The sequence below is a fragment of the Podarcis vaucheri genome (assembly GCF_965113315.1).
Source record: "Podarcis vaucheri genome assembly, chromosome: 10".
Lineage (NCBI taxonomy): Eukaryota > Metazoa > Chordata > Lepidosauria > Squamata > Lacertidae > Podarcis > Podarcis vaucheri.
Genome location: NC_138748.1, coordinates 68,285,245 through 68,308,334, shown reverse-complemented (window position 1 = coordinate 68,308,334; position 23,090 = coordinate 68,285,245). Strand labels below are relative to the sequence as shown.

At 42.4% G+C, this 23,090-nt stretch overlaps 1 protein-coding gene and 1 long non-coding RNA gene across 3 annotated transcripts in view; both read right to left on the bottom strand.

Annotated features, from left to right (window-relative positions):
• Positions 1-23,090, bottom strand: part of EXOC4 (exocyst complex component 4) — a 380,738-nt gene that overhangs the window by 341,987 nt on the left and 15,661 nt on the right. For both annotated transcript variants that reach the window (XM_082238790.1, XM_082238791.1), the window contains exons 2-3: positions 19,068-19,257; positions 11,362-11,556 (exon numbers count right to left, since the gene is read on the bottom strand). In XM_082238790.1, the coding sequence (XP_082094916.1) occupies positions 11,362-11,556; positions 19,068-19,257 (385 nt within the window). The remainder of the gene's footprint in view (positions 1-11,361; positions 11,557-19,067; positions 19,258-23,090) is intronic.
• On the bottom strand, positions 12,965-13,544 carry LOC309542582. Its single transcript, XR_014224301.1, has 2 exons — positions 13,067-13,544; positions 12,965-13,025 (listed from the first exon to the last, which is right to left on the bottom strand). It is a non-coding gene; the product is annotated as an uncharacterized lncRNA (long non-coding RNA).

Here is a 23,090-nt window from a genome sequence, read left to right as displayed (position 1 = left end):
TCCCCGCTCCAGAAGAAAGAGAAGGGGTAGAATATTTCCCACAGCTCAAAATCGAAAGGAAGACAGTCTTCCTAACAATCCTCCTCTCCTGAAAATCCAGAACCATTGCAAGAGTCAATGTTAAAAGAACCTTACAGATATGCAGAACTTAGCAAAAACTACCTTCCACAATTCAACAAAAGTCTTTTTGGGGGTACAATATAGTAATATTAAATGGAGTCAAGGGCATTATTTTTTCCAGTGTTTTCGAACTGAATAATCCCAATGCCGCAAGTGCATCCCACAGGGCAAGTACTTTTACTGAGAGATATCAAAGTAACACTACTGAACAACTAATACTACTTTGCTCCAGAACACGTCAGTTGAAACATTCATGAAGGTTAGGAAGAACTAACAAGATCCTCATCATTTTGGGCAGCAGGCCAGACCTAAAACTGCGATTTGACTGAGCCATTGCAGCTCCAGCAAAAATATTACTTTATCATTATGTTTGCTTGCATGGGCATAATACATTATGGATCAGCCATTGGAGGTCTTAGGATCAAATACAGCTGTCTTCCCCAAGTTTCCAACATCGAAGCAGAAGGAGTAGAATAAATGGTGCAGAATAAATTGTGGATGAAAAAATTGTGGCTGTGCTCACAGGTCCCTTCCACACCCTCTTTGAAGTAGTTCCCCTGCAAAACTAGTTGCTGCTCAGGAGACCATCAGCATCCTGAGAAGTGGCAACAGGGTATATGCTCTTAGTACATACAAACATTCATAATAATAAACTCATATTAAGAGGTTGTAGAAATGAAGTAAACACATACTTCAGCAGTTGACTATAAGAGCTCAGGCTTTACCAAATTGAAGTAAGATTATCCTAGCCTTTGGCTTAATTGCTCGTGTGTCATACCATTTTTGTGAACTGTGCAGAAGCTTAACAAGTGAGCATGCAAGGCAATGGGACACGAATGCGGTGGGAATGCACCAACAGTGAGAATGGTTTACGCAGAGAAGAGCAGGTATAAAGGAATTTTGTAACTATAGCATGACGTTGAGAGGGGGAAAGCGGGAAGGAAGAATAGCCGAAAAGTCACCGCACACAAAAATATACATCTGGAAATGTGCTAAACTTTAGGAATTTCTTCATTACCATAAGAGTAGATCAGCACTGGAAGAAAACATAATGCCTCATTAGGGTGATAGAGGTAATGGAATATTTGCTCATCTAATGATAAATTATTCCTTACTGTAAGAAAAGATTAAAACCAGGCGTTTGCACAAGAAACTATCTGCAGTGCATTGGGGTGGGGTGACCCTGTTTTAGAATCATAGAATCATAGAATCATAGAGTTGGAAGAGACCACAAGGGCCATCGAGTCCAACCCCCTGCCAAGCAGGAAACACCATCAGAGCACTCCTGACATATGGTTGTCAAGCCTCTGCTTAAAGACCTCCAAAGTAGGAGACTCCACCACACTCCTTGGCAGCAAATTCCACTGTCGAACAGCTCTTACTGTCAGGAAGTTCTTCCTAATGTTTAGGTGGAATCTTCTTTCTTGTAGTTTGGATCCATTGCTCCGTGTCCGCTTCTCCGGAGCAGCAGAAAACAACCTTTCTCCCTCCTCTATGTGACATCCTTTTATATATTTGAACATGGCTATCATATCACCCCTTAACCTCCTCTTCTCCAGGCTAAACATGCCCAGCTCCCTTAGCTGTTCCTCATAAGGCATTGTTTCCAGGCCTTTGACCATTTTGGTTGCCCTCCTCTGGACACGTTCCAGTTTGTCAGTGTCCTTCTTGAATTGTGGTGCCCAGAACTGGACACAGTACTCCAGGTGTGGTCTGACCAGAGCAGAATACAGTGGCACTATTACTTCCCTTGATCTAGATGCTATACTCCTATTGATGCAGCCCAGAATTGCATTGGCTTTTTTAGCTGCCGCGTCACACTGTTGGCTCATGTCAAGTTTGTGGTCAACCAAGACTCCTAGATCCTTTTCACATGTACTGCTCTCAAGCCAGGTGTCCCCCATCTTGTATTTGTGCCTCTCATTTTTTTTGCCCAAGTGCAATACTTTACATTTCTCCCTGTTATCTTGTTTATTTTTGCCCAGTTCTCTAATCTGTCAAGGTCGTTTTGAAGTGTGATCCTGTCCTCTGGGGTGTTAGCCACCCCTCCCAGTTTGGTGTCATCTGCAAATTTGATCAGGATGCCCTTGAGTCCATCATCCAAGTCGTTGATAAAGACAAGACAGAACCCTGTGGCACCCCACTAGTCACTCTTCTCCAGGATGAAGAGGAACCATTGATGAGCACCCTTTGGGTTCGGTCAGTCAGCCAGTTACAAATCCACTGAGTGGTAGCATAGTCAAGACCGCATTTTACCAGCTTCTTTACAAGAATATCATGGGGCACCTTGTCAAATGCCTTGCTGAAATCAAGGTAGGCTACATCCACTGCGTTCCCTTCATCTACCAGGCTTGTAATTCTGTCAAAAAACGAGATCAGGTTAGTCTGACATGACTTATTTTTCAGAAATCCATGCTGACTATTGGTGATCACAGCATTCCTTTCTAGGTGCTCACAGACTGTTTGCTTAATGATCTGCTCCAGAATCTTCCCTGCTATTGATGTCAGACTGACTGGGCGGTAATTATTTGGGTCCTCTCTTTTCCCCTTTTTGAAAATAGGGACAACATTTGCCCTCCTCCAGTCTGCCGGGACTTCGCCTGTTCTCCAGGAATTCTCAAATTTATGGCAGGGGGCTGGAATAGATTACCCACAGAATCCTCCTTCCAACTGCAATTCTATACATGTTTTTAATCCAACTCTTACTATTTCTCCTGGTCCCTCTGGGGGTTATAAAAACTGTGCAACTTTACATTTAGAAATGCAATCTAGTTTCTCTGGCAGAATTTTGTACTTTGTTGCTCCATTATCCCCAAGATCATGAGCATTTCCTGTTCCTTTGTAAGAGTTTCATTAGTTTACTGGGGACTAAATTATAAGCCCATAAATCAGAGCTTGAGAAACAATCAAAATAATATCAGAGTTCTAGAAAATGTTCTTTTTCGGCTGCACTCTAGGAGAAATTGAAGTAGTTACAAATGTGAAGATGTCTCATAACAGAAGCCTTAACAAATTAACCTCATAATAAAATCTCTCAGAAGTCCCTGTGGCAGAAGGTGGCTTTTCATTAAAAAAATTTCTTATGGATGATGCTGGCTACCAATCTGACATCTTCCAGCTCAACTAAAATGCAAGTCATCAGCAGTGATGAACCATCCAGTCTGTTAGGAAAGCTTCAGTGCTATGATAGCCAATCCTCTCCAGCATCTGAAATACAACAACAGCCAAAGGAAGCTAGCTTCTGAATGATCCACATTTAGGAAACATTGAACAACGTTTTTTCATATTGATCTGAAGAATACCTGCGGCACAATCCTAAGGTAAGATCCCCTGAGATGAGATTTAGGATCCAGCGGATCTCCACCTGAATCAGGAGTACCCCAGCTGTACTATGCCAGAGGAAGCCCCCTCCCAGCACCATTCTAGGTCTGTGGCATGGTGTGACGAGAGAGGGGCTTTTGCTATATCCAAAGTTCTGCCTTTGGTATGACCAGCCTCTTCATTTAAAGGGGCCCAGGCCACTTTAGCAGTTGTCAGCTGACAGAGCAAGGGAGATCATGATTCCACTAGAACTTCTGGGGTGGAGACCTCTGAGTCAGAGGAGAGTAATGCAAAGTCCTCAAGCTGGAGAGATACTAACACCATGGACTCCTCTTCTGGTTGGTTATGTATTCCTGTGGCTGCCCCAGAAGAAATTCCTTCTCCCACTTCATATGTCTGGCTTCAACCCTTGAAGAAAGGAAGCCTGGCCTCAGGGTCGTAACATCACAACTTTATTTTCTGCCCCTCTCTATCAATGGTGGCTTCTGCTGGAGGGTAGATGAGCAGGAAACAGACTACTGACACCTGTCTTCCTTATAAAACCTCACAGGAAGAACTAGATGCAAAATTGCTGCTGGGGGGAGTAGCTCTGTGACAAGTTAATTAATCTTGATCTTGTCCCAGACCCCAATAACACCTGCCTTTGAACGCCAAGACGCCTCCACCAAACCCAGCACACTTTATGGAGAGACTGAATGCCCTCACTATAAAAAATGAGGATGCTAACTATTGCTCCTCCACCACCTTCATTACCGCCCATTTTTATTTAATAAACCTCCATCAGCTTAAATGAATGGTTGTTATTAGTTGAGCTAACAGCCAAATGATAATGCTCCAGAGGGATATCAGTGCTTGTTGATGCATTAACGAAAAGAGGAGAGGGGCTGAGGTCAAGCACGTGTCAATGCAAATGAGGCAATGGGAGGCACTAATGGTTTAATGCAACAAAATGCCTCAGATAATGGAATTTACAAGATTAAAAGGAAAGAGATGAAGTTATTGATAAGTATATTAAAGGAAGAAAAGGCGATAAGATGTTACAAAGGGAAAGAAATCCTCTCTCTGCTTGTGCACTCCTGCTTTCAAAATATCTTTACATCTCGATGATGAAATTAACAAAACAAAACTTGAACAGGATCAGAAAATGGGATTAGAAGCAATAATGAAAAATCTGGCTGAGTATAATGCTGAGCACTTTAAAGATATACATGCTCATAAAGTGTTGCTTGCTGTTCGTTATTTGAATATTTAGAGTGTCTCATTAAGAACTATCCCCATTCAGCATATGGGGAAAACTGAGGAAACCTATGTAAAGAGGCGCTTGCATTAAAACAGCAGCAGAGGCAGAGGAGTTAAAGGTCCACTCCCAGGTTATTATTTCAACTACATATATCTCTCACACTGTGCTTGTTAAGATCCGTTACAATCTCTTTTCAAACAGCTAAAAGAAATGCCACTTTCATATTATTTTCATTGCAGGAAGGTGGGAGGTGGCAGTGGCTATGTCCTATGTCTTTAAGCACACAGCAGCACACAATAAGGAACCGTGCTGATTGCTTCGTTAAACAGGGTTCATCTCATGTTGCACCTCGTCATTGGGAGTTTGGAATGTGTTGTTTAGTCGTTCAGTCGTGTCCGACTCTTCGTGACCCCATGGACCAGAGTCACCAGGCACTCCTGTCTTCCACTGCCTCCCACAGTTTGGTCAGGCTCATGTTTGTAGCTTCGAGAACACTGTCCAACCATCTCGTCCTCTGTCGTCCCCTTCTCCTTGTGCCCTCCATCTTTCCCAACATCAGGGTCTTTTCCAGGGAGTCTTCTCTTCTCATGAGGTGGCCAAAGTATTGGAGCCTCAGCTTCACGATCTGTCCTTCCAGTGAGCACTCAGGGCTGATTTCCTTCAGAATGGAGAGGTTTGATCTTCTTGCAGTCCATGGGACTCTCAAGAGTCTCCTCCAGCACCAGAATTCAAAAGCATAAATTCTTCGGCGATCAGCCTTCTTTATGGTCCAGCTCTCACTCCCATACATCACTACTGGGAAAACCATGGTTTTAACTATACGGACCTTTGTTGGCAAGGTGATGTCTCTGCTTTTTAAGATGCTGGAATGTGAGGAGAGGGCTATCGTTGGAAGTTGGTGGGAGTAGGAGATGCTGGAGAAAACCAGCAGTCAGAAAACAGGAGGGGAGTACAGACCAGATGGGGGTCTCTATGCACCAGGGAGGGGAGCAGTGAATATGCACCTTGTCTCCCCACATGTGTGCACCCACGGCAGCCAATAAGAGCCCTTGAGGGTAACAAGGTACTATCATCCCACTCCAATCACTCTGGCCAGAACAACCAACACATTCAACAAGGGAGGGGTCAAATTTGGGCCTAGCACCCATTCCCCACTTCAGTGTCAAGAGGCACAATTCACAGTTCGTGGAGAGAAGGAATGGCTGGCCTGAGCCTTACTGCTCTACAGCATCCTTCTAACAGTGGCAGCGAGGGAGGATTTCAGCAAATTCAGGTGACTTGAGGAGCCAATAGGGGCCCGGCTAGTCTTATCTAAAGAAAGGATTAGGCTTGGCTCAACAGTCAAAGCAGCTCTTCTGTGTTGACTTGCCCTCTTGTCTGACTGCACTAGAACCTGACCACCAGGCCATCTTAGATCATGTCAGCTGATTCTGGACTGACTTTCCTCTGACTGCTCCTGAACCTGAACTGCCTGAACACATTTGTCTCTGACCCCAGCAGGCCCAAACAAACAATCCTTTGCCATTAAGAATGGATGAAAGCTCATGGACAATCCAGCCGCTTTCCAATTTCTTTTTCACAGCACCAAGCAAATAGACTCTGCTTGACCCAAACTGGTAGAAATATCTCGCAGCTTAATAAGGTAGGCTCTGAAGCCAAGGTTCAAATATAGCAACAAAAAGGTGCAGCGGGAAAATCTGCCATACTTCAGGGCCTGCCGTGTCAGCACAACAATAGGAAATGAGCTAATTTGACTGCAAACAAGGCTCCCGTTCTGAACAAATTATCTTTGGCTGAACACATTCCAATCGAACGCAATAGAAAACTGATGGCTCCACCTGTTCAGTTCTGAGAACGGAACAGAAGGTGGCAGCAATGCAGGCTTTGGTCCAAGAAGCAAACATCTAACTCAGGGGGGAACTCTGAATGCTATTATTCACCTTCAGATGCAGAAATAAAGAGCTATGTGCTGTTTGTACAGATGCAAAAAAGCCCCAACAATGACAGTCAACACAGGAAGGCTGAGGAACCAGCCAGAATCATTCAGAACCAAATGCAGCAGTGATTATTTGCCCCTCTTCAACGAAAACAGCAGAATTATGCAAAATATGTGATGGCTTGCTTAGTTTTTACAGTTCATCAAACCTAGCTTCTCTTGGGTAAATGTAGCACCAAATCTTTTATTTTTATATATAGTCAGAGCCCTGATTACATTAGCAACTCCACACAAGATTCAGACCCTTTAATCACCTTGGCTGCTCTTGGAATCCTTTCAGATCAGCAATTATCATTCTACAACTATGCTGCACAAAACAGGATTTCAAAGAAAATGTCGTCCAGATTGAAGGTAGTAGTATGAAAGCTTCCTAAGTTCTGGAGCCAGCTCACCTAGATGTCTCTAGCCCGATCCACCCAGTTATGGAGACTTTATATACATGGTGGTACAGGATAACTTCTGTGTTTAAAACATCATACAACCATGCTATCCATCCCCCTCCCAATTTTGCAAAATATAGATTATGCACATTGGTTATATACATACAGAGAAATACATTGCTATGCACACAATGGGCAGGGCATATGCATGAGCATGACACATTTCCCTGTATATCTGGGGGAGCAAACATGGTGCTCTCTGGATACTTTTGGGACTACAAATCCTTACCATTGGTCATGCTGCTGGTGCTGCTGGGAATTGGAGTCCAACAACATCTGGAGGGCACTATGTTTACTACCCTTGCTGTACCTCAGGCTACAGACGCTTCAGGTTACAGACTCCGCTAGCCCAGAAATAGTACCTCGGGTTAAGAACTTTGCTTCAGGATGAGAACAGAAATTGTGTGGCGGCAGTGGGAGGCCCCATTAGCTAAAGTGGTATCTCAGGTTAAGAACAATTTCAGGTTAAGAACGGACCTCCAGAACGAATTAAGTTCTTAACCCGAGGTACCACTGTACTTCATTATGCATACTGACTACGGATTGAAGATGTTGGGTGAGAAACTGGCTTGGAAACAAATCACTCCTATTGATGCAACTGGAAAAAAGATTGGGTTTTCATCCAAAGCATCACATTGATGCAACTGGAAAAAAGATTGGGTTTTCATCCAAAGCATCACACTGTTGATTCATATTCCATCTGTTATTCCCCTAGAGCTCCCAAACCCATTTCAGAAGCACTACTTCCTACTCAGTAATCCCTCTCCCCCACCCCCAGCTGCCTTTATGTTTTCTTCTCTTCCAAGACCGCTGAGAGTCATGCCCTGAGCAAGTATTCTTTTTTGTTCTTGCTTCCCTGCGGCAAAATACAGCACAAAAGCCCGACACAATCCCTGGAATGAGACAGGCCCCTGTCAATGCATCCTAGGCCACCAGGTGTTACAGGGAGGAAATGCACTATGGATAAGTCGTTATAGACACAACAGCCCAAGATGATTCATGCAAGCAATATGCAGAAGAATGCACACTCACACATGAACACTGGGTACAAACAGAGAGTAGGGCACACAAAATAAGTAAGGAGGTGGGAATAGGCTGGTCTAGCTAATCCCAGCCTCCCCATTCACATCCAACTCACCAGGAAACTAACTTAATAATTTCTGCTCCTCCTTGAGGTAATAAAAGATGGAGTCCCTGTCCCCGCATGCCAGCATAAACATGACGTTTCATAGTTAGCAAGTTTTGTCTTTTCAGGATTTATTTTCCAGCCTAACTACAGGACATTCAAAATTCCAAAATTATTTTTGCTGGGTCCATTCATTTATAAATGTATAGAACTGTACCCTGATATTCTGCAAAGATCACCCCAATAAGTTTTAAGCTGGCGTCACAAGCCAGCAGCAAACACATATTTTTCTTCATCTAGCTTCATATAAACACCAGCCGTCACCAAAATACCTTTGCTGCTATGCTCCTGCTTCTGGGAAAAGGTTGCCTTTCTTACATTAATAAGTCTTTCCAGAATTAATCATTGTACATTAGAACCAGCTGGAGTGTTTTGAGTGATAATGAAACCTGTAACAAGCCATCTTCAGACGTCTTTGCCAAACAATAAGGGAATTAAAATTTCAATTTAAATGCAGAGGTTGGAAACACGCTTCAGTGGCAAAATTACTTCAATTAATGTGAGTGGAATACAAAGAACAGACTGCAGAAATGTGATGCAGCAACCAGAAATTATGCCATTAATGCGCTTGCATCAAGCCCACACAATGACTGCAAAGGTCTAATTTAGACTGCACATATCACAGAGCTACAGGCAACAATATTTATCAGCTCTCCCATTTCAACACATGAGATATCAGTGTCTTTGTTGGATCATTTTAGGCTTTTGATAAGCCAACAGCTGTTTACCTTGAGGACAAAGGACAAGAAACATTATGCATCCCTGACAGTTTAATAATTATTTTATACACCACTCAGATCATACAATGAAAGAGAATGGAACTACCCAACAGCTAGAGCACAATTGCCGCATCTTTCTAATGTGGAGACAGAGGTAGGCTAAAGAAGGCTGGCGCCAAGGAGCTCCACTCTAGAGGCATTTAACACACTGATGCAGCAAAAATTATCTGTGCTATCAGAAAAAAGGGGTTGCAAGCCTACACTGCTGAGTCAGTAGAGAGCAAGAGCATTTCCACAAATCAGAGAAGTCAGTCCACTATAGCACCAAGAGATAAACCAGTCTGAAGTCTGCCTCACTTTTCACAGAATCATAGAATTGTGGAATTGGAAGGGACCACAAGGGCCATCTAGTCCAGCCCCCTGCAATTCAGGTGTCTTTTGCCCAACGTGGAATTTGAATCCACGACCCTGAGATTAAGAGCCTCATGCTCTACTGACTGAACTATTTATTTTTTTAATTTCATAAAATTTATTCACCACCCGATTATAAAAAGCCTCGAAGGAGTTTACCAAAAGATAAAACAATAAACTTGAGGGGGAGGAATCACAACTGTACTTTAAAACATACAAAAGTTAACATACTAAAAATTACCTCAACTTTCTAAGCATCTGGGTAGGCTTGTCTAAACAAGAATGTTTTTAGCAGGTGCCAAAAAGAGAACAGTGAATACGCCTGCTTGATCTGAATAGGCAGGGAGTTCCAAGGTGTAACTAAACAATTGAATTCTTACAAATGCTGTTATTATGCGGCACATGTAGCAGTGCCAATTATGCAGAACAAAGTGGCCAAGTGGGCACATGTGGGGTAAGGCGATATATAGCTACGAAATACATAATAGTTAATGACTGTGGACTAAGAGCGGGACTTGAACATGGAAGATCTGCATTCCACCTAAGCAGTCTCACTGTGAGATGCAACACAACATCTTAATAGCTTCATAGTTGAAGGGAAACAGCAGCATTTGAAAAGGAACTTCGGAAATTAAAAGTGTTATTTAATAATGAGTAAACTGAAGATGTCAATTGTTGACATATTACACAGGTTTGCCATCAAGAGTACCCTCAACAAAGACTTCAGCCAGTCACTGTTCGCGGGTCAGTGTACTATGATCAAATGTCTGCAAATCTGTGTCAGTTGCAGTCACATATTGCATTATTAGCTGCACATTTTTTAAAGTATTTCCAAAATGAAATGGCTGGAATGACCCTCAAAACTGGTTTTTAAGGAGAACCCAAAATTAAATAATTTATCTGATGCTTTCCAATATGTCAAAAGCTGACAGTGCTATTGCTGCTCTCTATCAGGAAGCTGGGAGTTCTTCAGCCATAATTTTGAACAGACATGTGCAACTTAAATTCACATAACAACAGTGATAGATGATCTTTAATAAGGCACTGACACATATGGGATAACCAGAGGTTTAATTCTTTGAGCATCATATTCTTTCGAATGCTTTGAAAACAAAATTAGGAGGTCAGGGCAAGTTAATTTAGCAGAGGAAGGGTGCAAGGAGAAAACAGGAGATGTGAACACAGAGGGAGAAATAGAGTAAAGAGGGGAGCAAACATTTGTGCACTCAAATTACTACTTTTCCCCTTTTCACAAGGATACCTGCAGAACTGAGGAACTGGATCATCAATAAAAGGTTTACTTCTCAATGGCCCATGGAAAGCACCAGATTTCTCATCAACCACAACAATCTAGTTTTCTACAATAACACTAGACTTCTTCCATACTCATTAAGGATATCACTGAGGGAACATAATTACAGAAAGCCTGTTGCCTAAATATATCCTGAGTTAAAGGCAAATACTGTTCAAATGAGGATCTTGGGACAAACAAGGAAAGCAACAGGAGGGACAATGCAGGGACAATGCAGATGTGATCATTGCAACTGCAGGAGTTATTCTGAAATTACAATTATGGCAAAGTGAGAGGTAACAAAATGGAAGAGTCTGTAATAGTCTAGTGACACCTGGAATATGGACACAAGTGAGACAGAATTTTTTAAAGCAGAAACAGCAGCCAAGGGCTGAGAAGGCATGAATCAAGGTTAAGGACACAGGGTCAAAGTCAGCAGAGTTTTCAAAGCAACCAAAGAGGTTAATAGACTGAAGATAAAAAAAGGAGTGAGTGACAGAAGAGGGCAAATGAGACAGGCAGAGAGAACAATACAGTAGGTGAGTAAATGGCAGATCTAATTACTCAGACCCAGATAGCAAATCTAGCAGACACTTATCGGACAGCTGTCTGTCAAGCACCAGCTATCACCTCTTACCAGCATATCCGTGGCCGTGAGGTAGTGCTTGCTAGCCATGCACTGCTGCAGCTTCTGGGGCACTTGCTTGATGTTCTCAATCTCATCCAACAAATTCAAGACGTGCTTGTGCTCAATGCCTTCAATCCACAACTTGCGCAGCTCATCCCGCTTGCAGTGCAGAAGCATCTTGCAGGAAAGCAAATTCTCCTTGACCTGGAAAAAAATACACCACAGCAGCTCAAGTGAATCAACAGACTTCTGGTTAGAGCAAGCCTGCCCATGTCAAATCATAGTACTAACATATATGTTAATAGAGATTTTGGTTCTACAGTCCAGCCCTTATATAGCCCTAAAGGAACCACCATGTGCACAAGAGGGAGGTATGAGCAGGCTTGGAGGGACCCCAAAGTTTGCGAAGGTACAAAAAGATATTGGGGGGCTCTCAAGCAGGGGGGAGATCCTCCAAAACATCCCTGTAACTGAGCATGCCCATTGGTCATGGAATACTGAGTTTGTGGTCCACGCTACAGAATGGAGGGTGAATGAAATGGAATATCCTGGAAAGAGATCAAGCTAGCCGTGAGCACTCCACATTACAACATGATTTTTCAGGCCCCACATGTAAAGTATATGAGGGCCATCAAGGCTGACTTGCTACTACAAATAAGAATTATCTACACGTCAGCCTCCACACTCCAGACCACGATATGCTGCAACCTAGACTAACAGGGGGAAACACACACACACACACACACACACACACACAACTTTTTTCAAATCTATAGCCTGCCGTTCCAAGAAGGTTCAGGGTAGGTAGCAACAGATTAAAAACTGCCAGCAATTATGGATTAGGTGAGAAAGGTGAAACCAATGGTTGGTGTGTATCTGAAGAAGTGTGCATGCACACGAAAGCTCATACCAAGAACTAACTTAGTTGGTCTTTAAGGTGCTACTGGAAGGAATTTTTTTATTTTGACTATGGCAGACCAACACGGCTACCTATCTGTCAATGGTTGGCTTAGTTGCCCTTACGTCAGAGAGACGAGGCAGCCTTTGGTTATCATTGCCCAAGTTCCTCCAGTCCTAGACAGGCAGAACAGGCAAAGTCCAGATGAAATGGGGAGTTGAAGCAGCTGGGAGTCTAGGAAAACAGAAGCTCAGAGTGACCTGAGAAGGCAGTAGACCAAGGACCAAGGAAGTTTTAAGAAATGATGGGTAGGAATTTAGCTAGATAGTTCTTCAGAAAAATGGAGATGGCTTCCATTTCGAAAAACAAAGTTACTTTCTAAAATGAGGTCAAACAAAATAAGAAAAGAGTAGAGATGCAGAAGTGATGAACTACACATCAATTTATAGCCTGAGGCTACAAGCTTCTGGTCATAACTGAATTACAAAAACCTGAATGAAACAGTTAAAAAAACATTATGCTAAAACTCTCAACCTTAGATGCTGATTTCTCAACCCTTCTCCCTAAAGCCAGTCCAGACAGAAAGATTTATGACACATTCTTGCTTATGCTTTAGCACATTTTCATTGGAAGGATTTAAAACACACATACAGTAAACACTGTACATCTCTCTGCAAATTCCTGCTCTCCAAACACAGATACAACAACAACAACAACAATAATAATATCTTTATTGTCATTGCCCCCTCTCGGGGACAACGAAATTACTTGGCTGCTCCATCCACCCAGGTAGGGCACTCCACACAAAATCAAAACAACTATAAAAACACTAATTAAAACAATACAGTATAATACAGCAAGGAAGATTAGATGACTTTCAAAGTCCAGGCTTCCCATTCAGGGCCGAGATCGCTCTGGAGAAGAAGCTGTTCTTAAGACGGCTCGTTCTTGTCTTCATCGTCCTGTATCTCCGTCCCGACGGCAGGAGCTCGAAGAGACAGTGACCAGGATGCGATGGATCTTTTACTATGTCCAGTGCCTTCCTATGGCACCTTGTGGCATAAATCTGCTCTAAGGTGGAGAGTGGGCAGCCAACAATGCTCTCTGCTGCCTTAACAACTCTGCACAACCCCATCCTGTCCCGGGTAGTACAGCTTCCGTACCACACACATAAGCCATAAGTGAGCACGCTCTCAATGGCACAGTGATAGAAGGCAAGCAGCAGTTTCTGCGGAAGATGGTTTTTCCTTAGAATTCTCAAAAAGTACAGTCTCTGCTGCGCCTTCTTCACAAGCCCCCTGACAACTGACCTCTGGAAGCAGCAGCTATACATTGGTATATCCCCAACATGGTACAAAAACTTTTTTCTTACAAACAGCAGTGAACAGCAAAGATGGTTGGTTGTGTATGTGCTGCTTAAGAACAGGAGCAGAGTTCTTATAAATTAATTAAGTAGCAGCAACACAACGTACATAGCTCAGTAAGAATTAGTACTAAGCCCAGCTGAAAGCAATGGAATTGATTTCCCTAACTTTTGTTGGATTATGTCCAATTCCTTCTAACTCAGAAACTTCAGTTCTCCCCCTTCTGGTCTTGCATAGGATGCAGATTTTCCCCTCTTTAACAGGTGGCTGACAAGCAAGCAACACCTCCTGAGTGGGGTTGTTATCAGTAGGCGGGAAATGAAACAGGTTGAAGCACAAATATGGAGACATGTCGATGCACAAATATGTGTTTTAAGGGAATCTGACCTCGTACACCTCCACACTGCTGCTGCTACGAAAGCCTGCAAAATGTAGCTTGCTTTAAGTGGAAAAGGCCAACAATAAAAACAAAAGGCCAGAGCTTTTCCTTGCATTGGCCAGGATCCAGAGAACTACACTACTTCCAGAGAACTACTCTACAGTACTAGTTTTATACCCACAAGAGGTGAACCATCCCACATGGCCAGCTGCTTTTAAGACTGCAGGAACATGCAAAGCCAGATTGTTGTTAGCCAGAGGACTCTGTTATCTAAAGCGCATTTGGGACTGGGAGTCACATATCCCACTCAACATTCCTGAAGTAGTTATTTGGATTCCAGCTACTGGATTTTACAGCAAGGGTGAGTAATCTCCCACTAGATGTTGTTGGATTCCAACTCCCACCAACCCCTCCTAACATGGCCAATGGTCAGGGGTGATGGGTGTTATAATCCAGCAACATCCAGAGGACCACGGGTTCCCTACCCCTGGATGCCACTATAGCACCAATCATACAATCCCCATACATGTAACAGAATGCTAAATCCAAATGCCCACACAATACTAACACATAATGGGAAAATAGGTCCATAGATCAACCTTAGAGCTGCTCAGGAAGTTCTCTTCTAATCTGGCTTCAAAGTTTTGCACCTTAGCCGACGCCGATCAAGACTCAGGTGCCAATTCCACAACTGCAATGAATGTTTTGAGCGGTGTACAAACTGTGGCTTCATTTATGGAAAGAAAGCTTAAAGCAGTGGGGGCCAACCTTTTGTTAAGTGTGGAAGGATATCAAGTGGACTAGGAAAAGCAGCCCCCATTGTTCTCTTAACAAATATTAATCAAAAACAAGCTGCTTAAAATAGCAATCACACCCTTCTTCTGGCTAGCTACAAAGAATGTGCTTTGATATGTTTGGAGGTATGGTCTTCAAGGAAGTAACTCTGAGCATGCTCAGAAGGCAGGGAGGACTGCTCTTCAAGCAGCCCTACTTAGCCCTACAGAGGCTGAAATTGCCCTCATAACAACAGGAGGGAGAGGGAACCCTCACAACAAGGGCTGGAAAGCTAACTATCCCAACACTCAAATTCCACATCATTTTTTCTGACCAGGGAAGGACATCTTTGTCACAGTTATACTTTCGGATTAGGACTGTATAAGTGGTGCAGACCAGGAGGTTGACAAAAATGTCTGCAGAGCTTCTCTGAGTTAAATGTAGTATTAAAATGTGTGTGGAGTAGGAAAGAGTTTGTGGCTGTGAGATTTTGGAGAAAATGTTTTCTTTTAAATTGCTTGACATTCTTCTTGAGAGAGCTATGCCCCAATAGCCCAGCCTCCACTGAGTGTTGTGCTATTTACATCCTTGTTGCTAGTAAGAGAAAATTCTGAATAGGAACACAAGCTTTCTCAGATGTTGCCTTTGGTGATCTGAGGGATCATGTCCCTAAGCAAAAAATGCTGAGTTCTGTTCAAAAGAAAGCCAGGTGTTTTACTTGCAAAGTAAAGTACGACAATATTTTGAACTATTTAACCAGTGCTTTAAAAAAAATGTTTAGAGGTACTCTCATTTTCCTACTCATATTGAAATACTGCTCCTCAATGACGCCAAACTTAAATTCACAAAATGTTTAGGGATATGTGTACAGCTGCGTCCCCTCAGAAAAAAAGCAGTTCACAGATCATTTCCCCCCACCCTGGTTCTAAAACTTAGACGCTAGACTAGAGAATGCTTTGAACCTACCTCTCTTAGAGACATGGTCTGAAACTCTCTCTCATACACACAACTACTAACCTACCTCTCAAGGCTGATGAGCAAATTAATAATGTAAGAAAAGATTAATAAGCCTCAATGGCCTTTGGATGATAAAGCAGTGTACAATTCTAAGAAAATTCAAAAGGAAAGAAAAAGCTGTATTAGAGTTGTTTTCAATCCCAAACCAATCGCTCCAAGGACAAAGGCAGACAAAAAAAAGTCTGAATCAAGTATATATTATGATGGAAGAAGTCTCTCCAGATCTATAAAATCTGTCACCTTATAGCTGTGAGGGCGAGACAGGGGACACAAAAACGGTAAGACTGCTAATTTAACAGGGCAATCAGGAAGAAAAAGGAGGGAGAAAAAGAAATCAGACCTAGTATGCTGACTGTCACTTCCCAAGAGGTTAAAGGAAAGCTCCTTCAATACATGTTGACTGAATCTAATCAGGAACAGTAAATACCAAAAGGTCCTTCATCCTCTGTGGTTATTTTAAGGTGGTATCTCAAGGTCACTACGCCTATACATTTGGTTTTGACCTGTGCAGAGCTTAATTGTATTGAGTAAGCCTGGACTATGGTTTATTTCAAATTTCGTGTAATTGATCTCTGCCTTCACAGAGAGCTGAGCTTTGTACATAAATCCCTGAAATGAACTCCCACCCTTGGAAGGGATCAGGCTAGCCTCACTCCTCTTTGAAAATACTAAATGAATTTGAAAGTTCAAAAGGGTTGCCATTCACAGTCTCCAGAGGAGTGATGCCCTTCTCTTCACAGACTGCCAGTTTGAAAGGAACCCTCTACTCTGCCTGGGAAGCAGGACATTCCATTCTATGCATAATATGCTCAGTCCAGCCTTTACCTACCCAGGTACTCCACCATGCATGCCTATGCTTCCAGACAGGGTTCACTCCATTCTGCACACCTGTATATACCCATTCATCTGCTTTCTGCAACATTTATTGATTTTCGGCAGGAATCACAAGCAGATGCAGAATCTCACAATCCTATTCCTTGTTCACAGAAACCGATGCAAATATATGTAAATGCAGACACCCTAAGCTTCCAGGAAGGACTGAAGAAATATTGCCATCACTATTTAGCAAGGTTCTGTCACATTTTTATTCCCAAGCCCTATTGAGGCTGAAGAAGTAATTCTACAATTCTAGAAGCCACCACCATGTTGTTAAAGAGCTGGATGATAATGTGCCTGAGCTGAAAAGTCAGGCCTCCTGAACTATTTGGGCAAACATGCATATCAACTTCCCACTGCGGTGGGAAGATAAACAGCGTGTCTGTGCGCTCTGGTTTCTGTCACGGTGTTCCATTGTGCCAGAAGCAGTTTAGTCATGCTGGCCACATGACCCGGAAAGCTGTCTTTGGACAAACGCTGGCTCCCTCGGCCTGAAAGTGAGATGAGCACCACAATCCCATAGTCGCCTTTGACTGGACTTAACTATCCAGGGGTCCTTTACCTTTTTTACCTTAAACACACACTCGCACAAGTGTATCTGAAGTGTATCTGAAGAAGTGTGCATGCACATGAAAGCTTATACCAAGAACAAATTTAGTTGGTCTCTAAGGTGCTACTGGACAATGAGCTCAGTGAGAGATCTTTCCCAAGCAATGCTAACTGTGCTCCTTTAAAATTAATGTAAGGCAATAAAACCAAAAGTTTAAAGATGCAAGACATGTTCTTGCACACCAAGGTATGGTTCCCTCCCTCTTATGAATCAACCCAGGACACAAAAGGTAACAATGAAATGGGCAACTTCCAACATATGTGCGGACTCTTTCCCACACTACTGAGTAGTCACAATCCACCTGACAACTCTTAAGCCAACGTAAGCACCGCTCACTGGTCTATAGGAAGTACTATTTTAGAAAACACTGCCGGTTTTTACACATGTCTGTGATATGCAGATCGGTTCCATGTTGATGTTTTCAGTATAATTCTTAACCTTTAAATTCAAATGAATTAGGAAACAATAACCAAGCTAAAATTTCTTCAGACACCATCAAAGTATTACAAGCATCTAGAAAGAAAAGAGGAAGTATTATTTGTGCTCTGCGCACAAATAATATTTGCAATGGTGAGGAGGAATTGTGGAATTCTCTCCCAAGGAAAGTCAGCCCTAACTAGTTTCTGTTGCCAAATAATAATATTAAAAAGTTCAAGAAGCCTTTTCTGCTCTCTGAAGGCTGTTGTTGGGGTTTTTATTCAAGGACTGGACCTGCTACTGACTCTAGAGCTGAGTTTTGTATTTAGGTTGGTTTTCTGAGTGTAAAATTTCACACTGCAACAAAATGTTCCTTGTGTGGGTGGAAGAAATTCCTGCGCCCTGGCTTCTCCTCCACCACCAACCCACACCCACAAAAGCCAAGAGTCAGGATCAAGAACAGAGAGCAGAACCAGCAGAACAGGCAAGGGATGAGGAACAAAGAGCAAGATCAAAACACAAGATCTTATCACTCAAGCAAAGCACCACTGAGACAATAACCAGTCTTATACTCCTTTCCACCCAGGAACAGCCGATGTCCAGCCTGGGCACAGTTAGTCCTAGATAAGGAGCAGTTTGCCACATGAAGCAATGTTCAGCAGCTCCTGATGCTTTATTGCAGTGCTGGATAACAGAATCCGTCTAGCAGGCCAGATCCTGAGCTTCTTCCTGTTGGCTCCCTTGACAAGTGAGCAGAGCTGCCTACATGTCAATCACCTGATTCACCATGACATTACCAAAAGAACTGGGAGACTACTTTTAAGTGTGCTTGCTATTCTTCCTTTGCAGATGCAGTTTCTTATGAGTTCAAGCCATGGCTGAAAAGGAAATGTGCTGTTGCTGCTGTAAATTAAATTTATATACCACCTTTCATTTGAAGATCACAGGGCTGTTTACAATATAAAAACACAAGCCAGGGATGTACAGGAAGAATCAGGAGTACATTTACAAGCATGCCCTCAATTCTTCTTCTGTTTACCCATGGTTTAAACTTTCCAGCACCTGACAACTTATAATATCAGACCCAGGAAAGGTAGGCCTGGTCAGTCTGGTGGGTGAACCTCTAGGGCTTTACAAGCCTATTTAAGCAAGCAGACCAAAGCATTGGGACTCACCCCTGAACTGAATAGGGATTTGTGTTGATTTCACCATGATTAATGGAGTGCTTCATGATTTGTGTAATGCTCTGGTTACTTGTAAAAACAGAACAGCAGGTAAATAAGTAAGTAAATTAAATCCAGGCTTGCACTGTGTGGGAAAAACCAAATGCATATTGGCAGAAATGAAGCATTTTCTCTTTTGCACTGCACAGCCCTTCACCTGCTTAATCTTGTTGCGCGAGTTGGTGATGCGCTCCGTGATGCTCTGGTAGGTGCGGATGGCAGTAGTAAGTTCAGTGTAGTGCTGAACAATCAGCTCATCCAAATCATGATCACACTTCTCGTATGCTTCTTCCAGGCGACCCTTCTCATTTTCCCTGTCCTCAACATCATCACTGGTGGACAGAGTCCTAAAAAAAGAAGGAAAAAAAGCAATTGAAGAAATGGCTTCACAACACAGAAGGCCTCCATCCTGGAAAGGTGCCACTACTTTATTGTTCCTTATAATTCACTGAATATTATTTTCAGATCACAGAACTGCACGCAGATGACCTGTCACTAGCATCACACACTGCATAAGCCAGAGGTCCTTTAAAATCCTCATTAGCTATTGTAAGAAAGGACTAATGAGGTCAGCACTCATCGGATCTGAAAAGACCTCCCACCATCATCACCTGTGTGCATCTTATTATAATTTATGTATTCATTCTTAACCTACTCCGTCTCATGATTTCAGGGTTTTATTAGCCCTATTATGTGAAATGGAAGGCTCAATATCCAGCAAAGAGTTCATATTGTACAACAGATAATCAGATCCTGGGGAAACAAAGGGGAGAACAAAAGAAAGCCTGAATCTGTACCCTATATTCAAGCATGCAGAAAGATTTTCACTCTGGAGCAAGTGAGGCTGATCAGACAATTTTAGGGGCCTTTACAGATACAGACGTTCTCTTGTCATGTGAAAATATATTGCAAATGCTAAGAGCCCACACATGCCTGCTCCTCCCTAGCAATCTCATTGCTACCATACGGGTTAGTTTCAAACCATTAAAGACTGTCCCTATCAGCTTAATTATTAGGCACGAACTTTCAAAACAAATATAGTTTCTGAGTAGAAAAAAATGAACATAGGCAGCATATTTATTTTGTCACAAGACTAGACAACAGAAGGCTTTTGCTGCCTACATGGTACTGACTGTATGTAACAACATACAAAGTGCCTAAGTGACTCTTGTACTGGTTGTTGTTGTTTTTCAAATTGAATCTCGTTATTTCAAAACATCTATAATGATTTTTCCCCTCCCCAAAGTTCAGTATGATCCTGAACTTTTGGAACTAGCAGTGGCAGCAGGTCTCAGCTATTCGAAACAGCTAGAATTTTCTCCCACTATTTTTTAATAGAATGTCAGAACAGTCCTGGCTCTCACCTTTCTGACTTGCCAATAGCCCATGTATGGAAGCAAAAGTGTTTGTCTATTTCCTTTTCAAGGTCTGCTCAGATAGTTTTGAGCAATAGGTCAAGTGGTCTGAAAGGAAAATCACTGAAGGTCAACATAGCTCTCCACTCTTGTACAATTTGCCTTTCAATTCTGAACTTGTTGAAACAACTGAAACTATGCCCACCTAAGACTAGGGACTCAGCTATACAGCTGCAAATAAAACGTTTTAAACGTGTTGTAAAGTACAATATACAAATGTGACACTAGATGGCAAAAGTGAGCTATGGCAAATTCAATGTATTTTTCAAAATATTTTTTTTAAAAAAGCATTTTCACGTTTTTTTATATGTGTGTAGATTTCACCTCCAACACAGTGAAGAAGCACAGGAGAAAGTGAGAATGAATTACAGTCAAATAATAAGTCCTCTCTTTTTCTGGAAGTAACAGTACCTGCAGAAGAATAAATGGAAATGGGCCTATAATAATTATATGGTTGAGAAAACAGGAAGGAAATTATTTCTCAAATGTGCCCAAAAGCTTTCAGTACAGACACTGGAAAGAACAGTGGGAGCAGAATGCAAGACCTTCTTAATAATAAGTCCCAAATCAGAAATACTCAAGTGTACAAGCCTCTTTTCCAAAGTGATGACTTTGGACCTGTCACATTCGTAAGAAAGCACAGATCAGAGAACTTAGAACATTAAAAATACCAAGAAAATAAGAAACATATATAAATAACTACATAACTCATGCCACTAAATGCTGATCAAATGAAAGGACGACACTCACATCTGGATAACCATCTATTGTGTCTTAGCAAGACTTAAATGGGAAGTAAAAAAAGCTGTGAAACATGTGTCAATAATGTTTAGCTACTGTTGATGTTGTTGTTTAGTTGTTTAGTCATGTCTGACTCTTCATGACCCCCCTGGACCAGAGCACGCCAGGCACTCCTGTCTTCCACTGCCTCCTGCAGTTTGGTCAAACTCATGTTAGTAGCTTCGAGAACACTGTCCAACCATCTCGTCCTCTGTTGTCCCCTTCTCCTTGCGCCCTCAATCTTTCCCAACATCAGGGTCTTTTCCAGGGAGTCTTCTCTTCTCATGAGGTGGCCAAAATATTGGCGCCTCAGCTTCAGGATCTGTCCTTCCAGTGAGCACTCAGGGCTAAAGCCCTTAAGAATGGATAGGTTCTTCTTACAGTCCATGGGACACGCAAGCCCTTCTCAACCTGTGGGTCCCCAGATGTTGTTGAACTACAATTCCCATCACCCCTAGCTAGCAAGGCCAGAGCTCGGGGATGATGGGAGTTGTAGTCCAACAACATCCGGGGATCCATAGGTTGAGAAAGGCTGCTCAAGAGTCTCCTCCAGGACCATAATTCAAAAGCATCAATTCTTGGTGATCAGCCTTCTTTATGGTCTAGCTCTCACTTCCATACATCACTACTGGGAAAACCATAGCTTTAACTATACGGACCTTTGTTGGCAAGGTGATGTCTCTGCTTTTTAAGATGCTGTCAAGGTTTGTCACTGCTTTTCTCCCAAGAAGCAGGCATATTTTAGTTTCATGACTGCTGTCACCATCTGCAGTGATCATGGAGCCCAAGAAAGTAAAATCTCTCACTGCCTCCATTTCTTCCCCTTCTATTTGCCAGGAGGTGATGGGACCAGTGGCCATGATCTTAGTTTTTTTGATGTTGAGCTTCAGACCACATTTTGACCAGATTTAGAAGGTGATTGGACCAGATCCGGCCCCCGGGCCTTAATTTGCCTACCCATGAGGGGAAGAGGTAATAACTGCATTGTTGCAGCCTCTTTTCTTGAACTGAGAAGTGTGTAGCTTGAGCAATGGGACTCAAGCTCAGTTCTTCTCTCTATAGAATCATTTAGACTGTAAGGAAGGGAAGCCCCCCACCCCCCAGAAAAAGCACTACATGGGAGGAAGAAATGGCGTATGCGGGGCATGCATCTTCCAGGGCCCATTTCCACCACTGCTCCCATTAAACTATGAACCTTTTTCACAAGACTCTATTTTTATTAGTCCACAATATTTTGTTCCATATTAATAATTATCCTTCTCCTCAATAATAAAAATCCTCCCTCAATCTAGCTGGGAACCATTATTATTATTATTATTATTATTATTATTATTATTATTATGACAAAAGTTTTTCTTCACATTCAGACTGTTACCATGCTCTTTTCAGTCAGAGCCTAGCAAAAAGCCTCCGGAAAAAATCACCAGGTGTGCCATTATGATCCAAACATTATGTTCCTTCAGAGCAAGGCAAGAGATACTTAATATTCTCAGGACTCTACATACATTCCTGCTGAGATTGCAGAAAAGTAAATGAAGGGAATCTGAACACTCACTGTAGTCCCATTAAAATGTTTGTTGGAGCAAAGTCAACAAAGTGTTTGCAAAGGAGGTAGGGAGGAGGAGAAATGAAGTGTTTGCCCTAGCAAAAAAAACCAAAAACTTTTCTGCTTTCAAACTTCTGAAAACACTACTGCAAACAGAAGGCAGGATAATAAATACATAAATATTAAAAAGCTGGTGTGTATTTCAACTTGATCTGCTGGCAACCACGCACCTCCGAAAATAATAAGCTATACTGCATTAATTACCTAGATAAAGGGTGGGAAGCCTTCAGGCTTGTGGGATCAATTGGGGGGGGGGGTTGCTAGAAGCCGCAAAATAAACCTCACCAGCAAGTGGTTCAGAGGTGGCACCATTCTCTTAGAATTAAGTCCAGGAATTTGCTTTCAGTATCAGAACTAAGCTGACAGTCCTGTCACACAA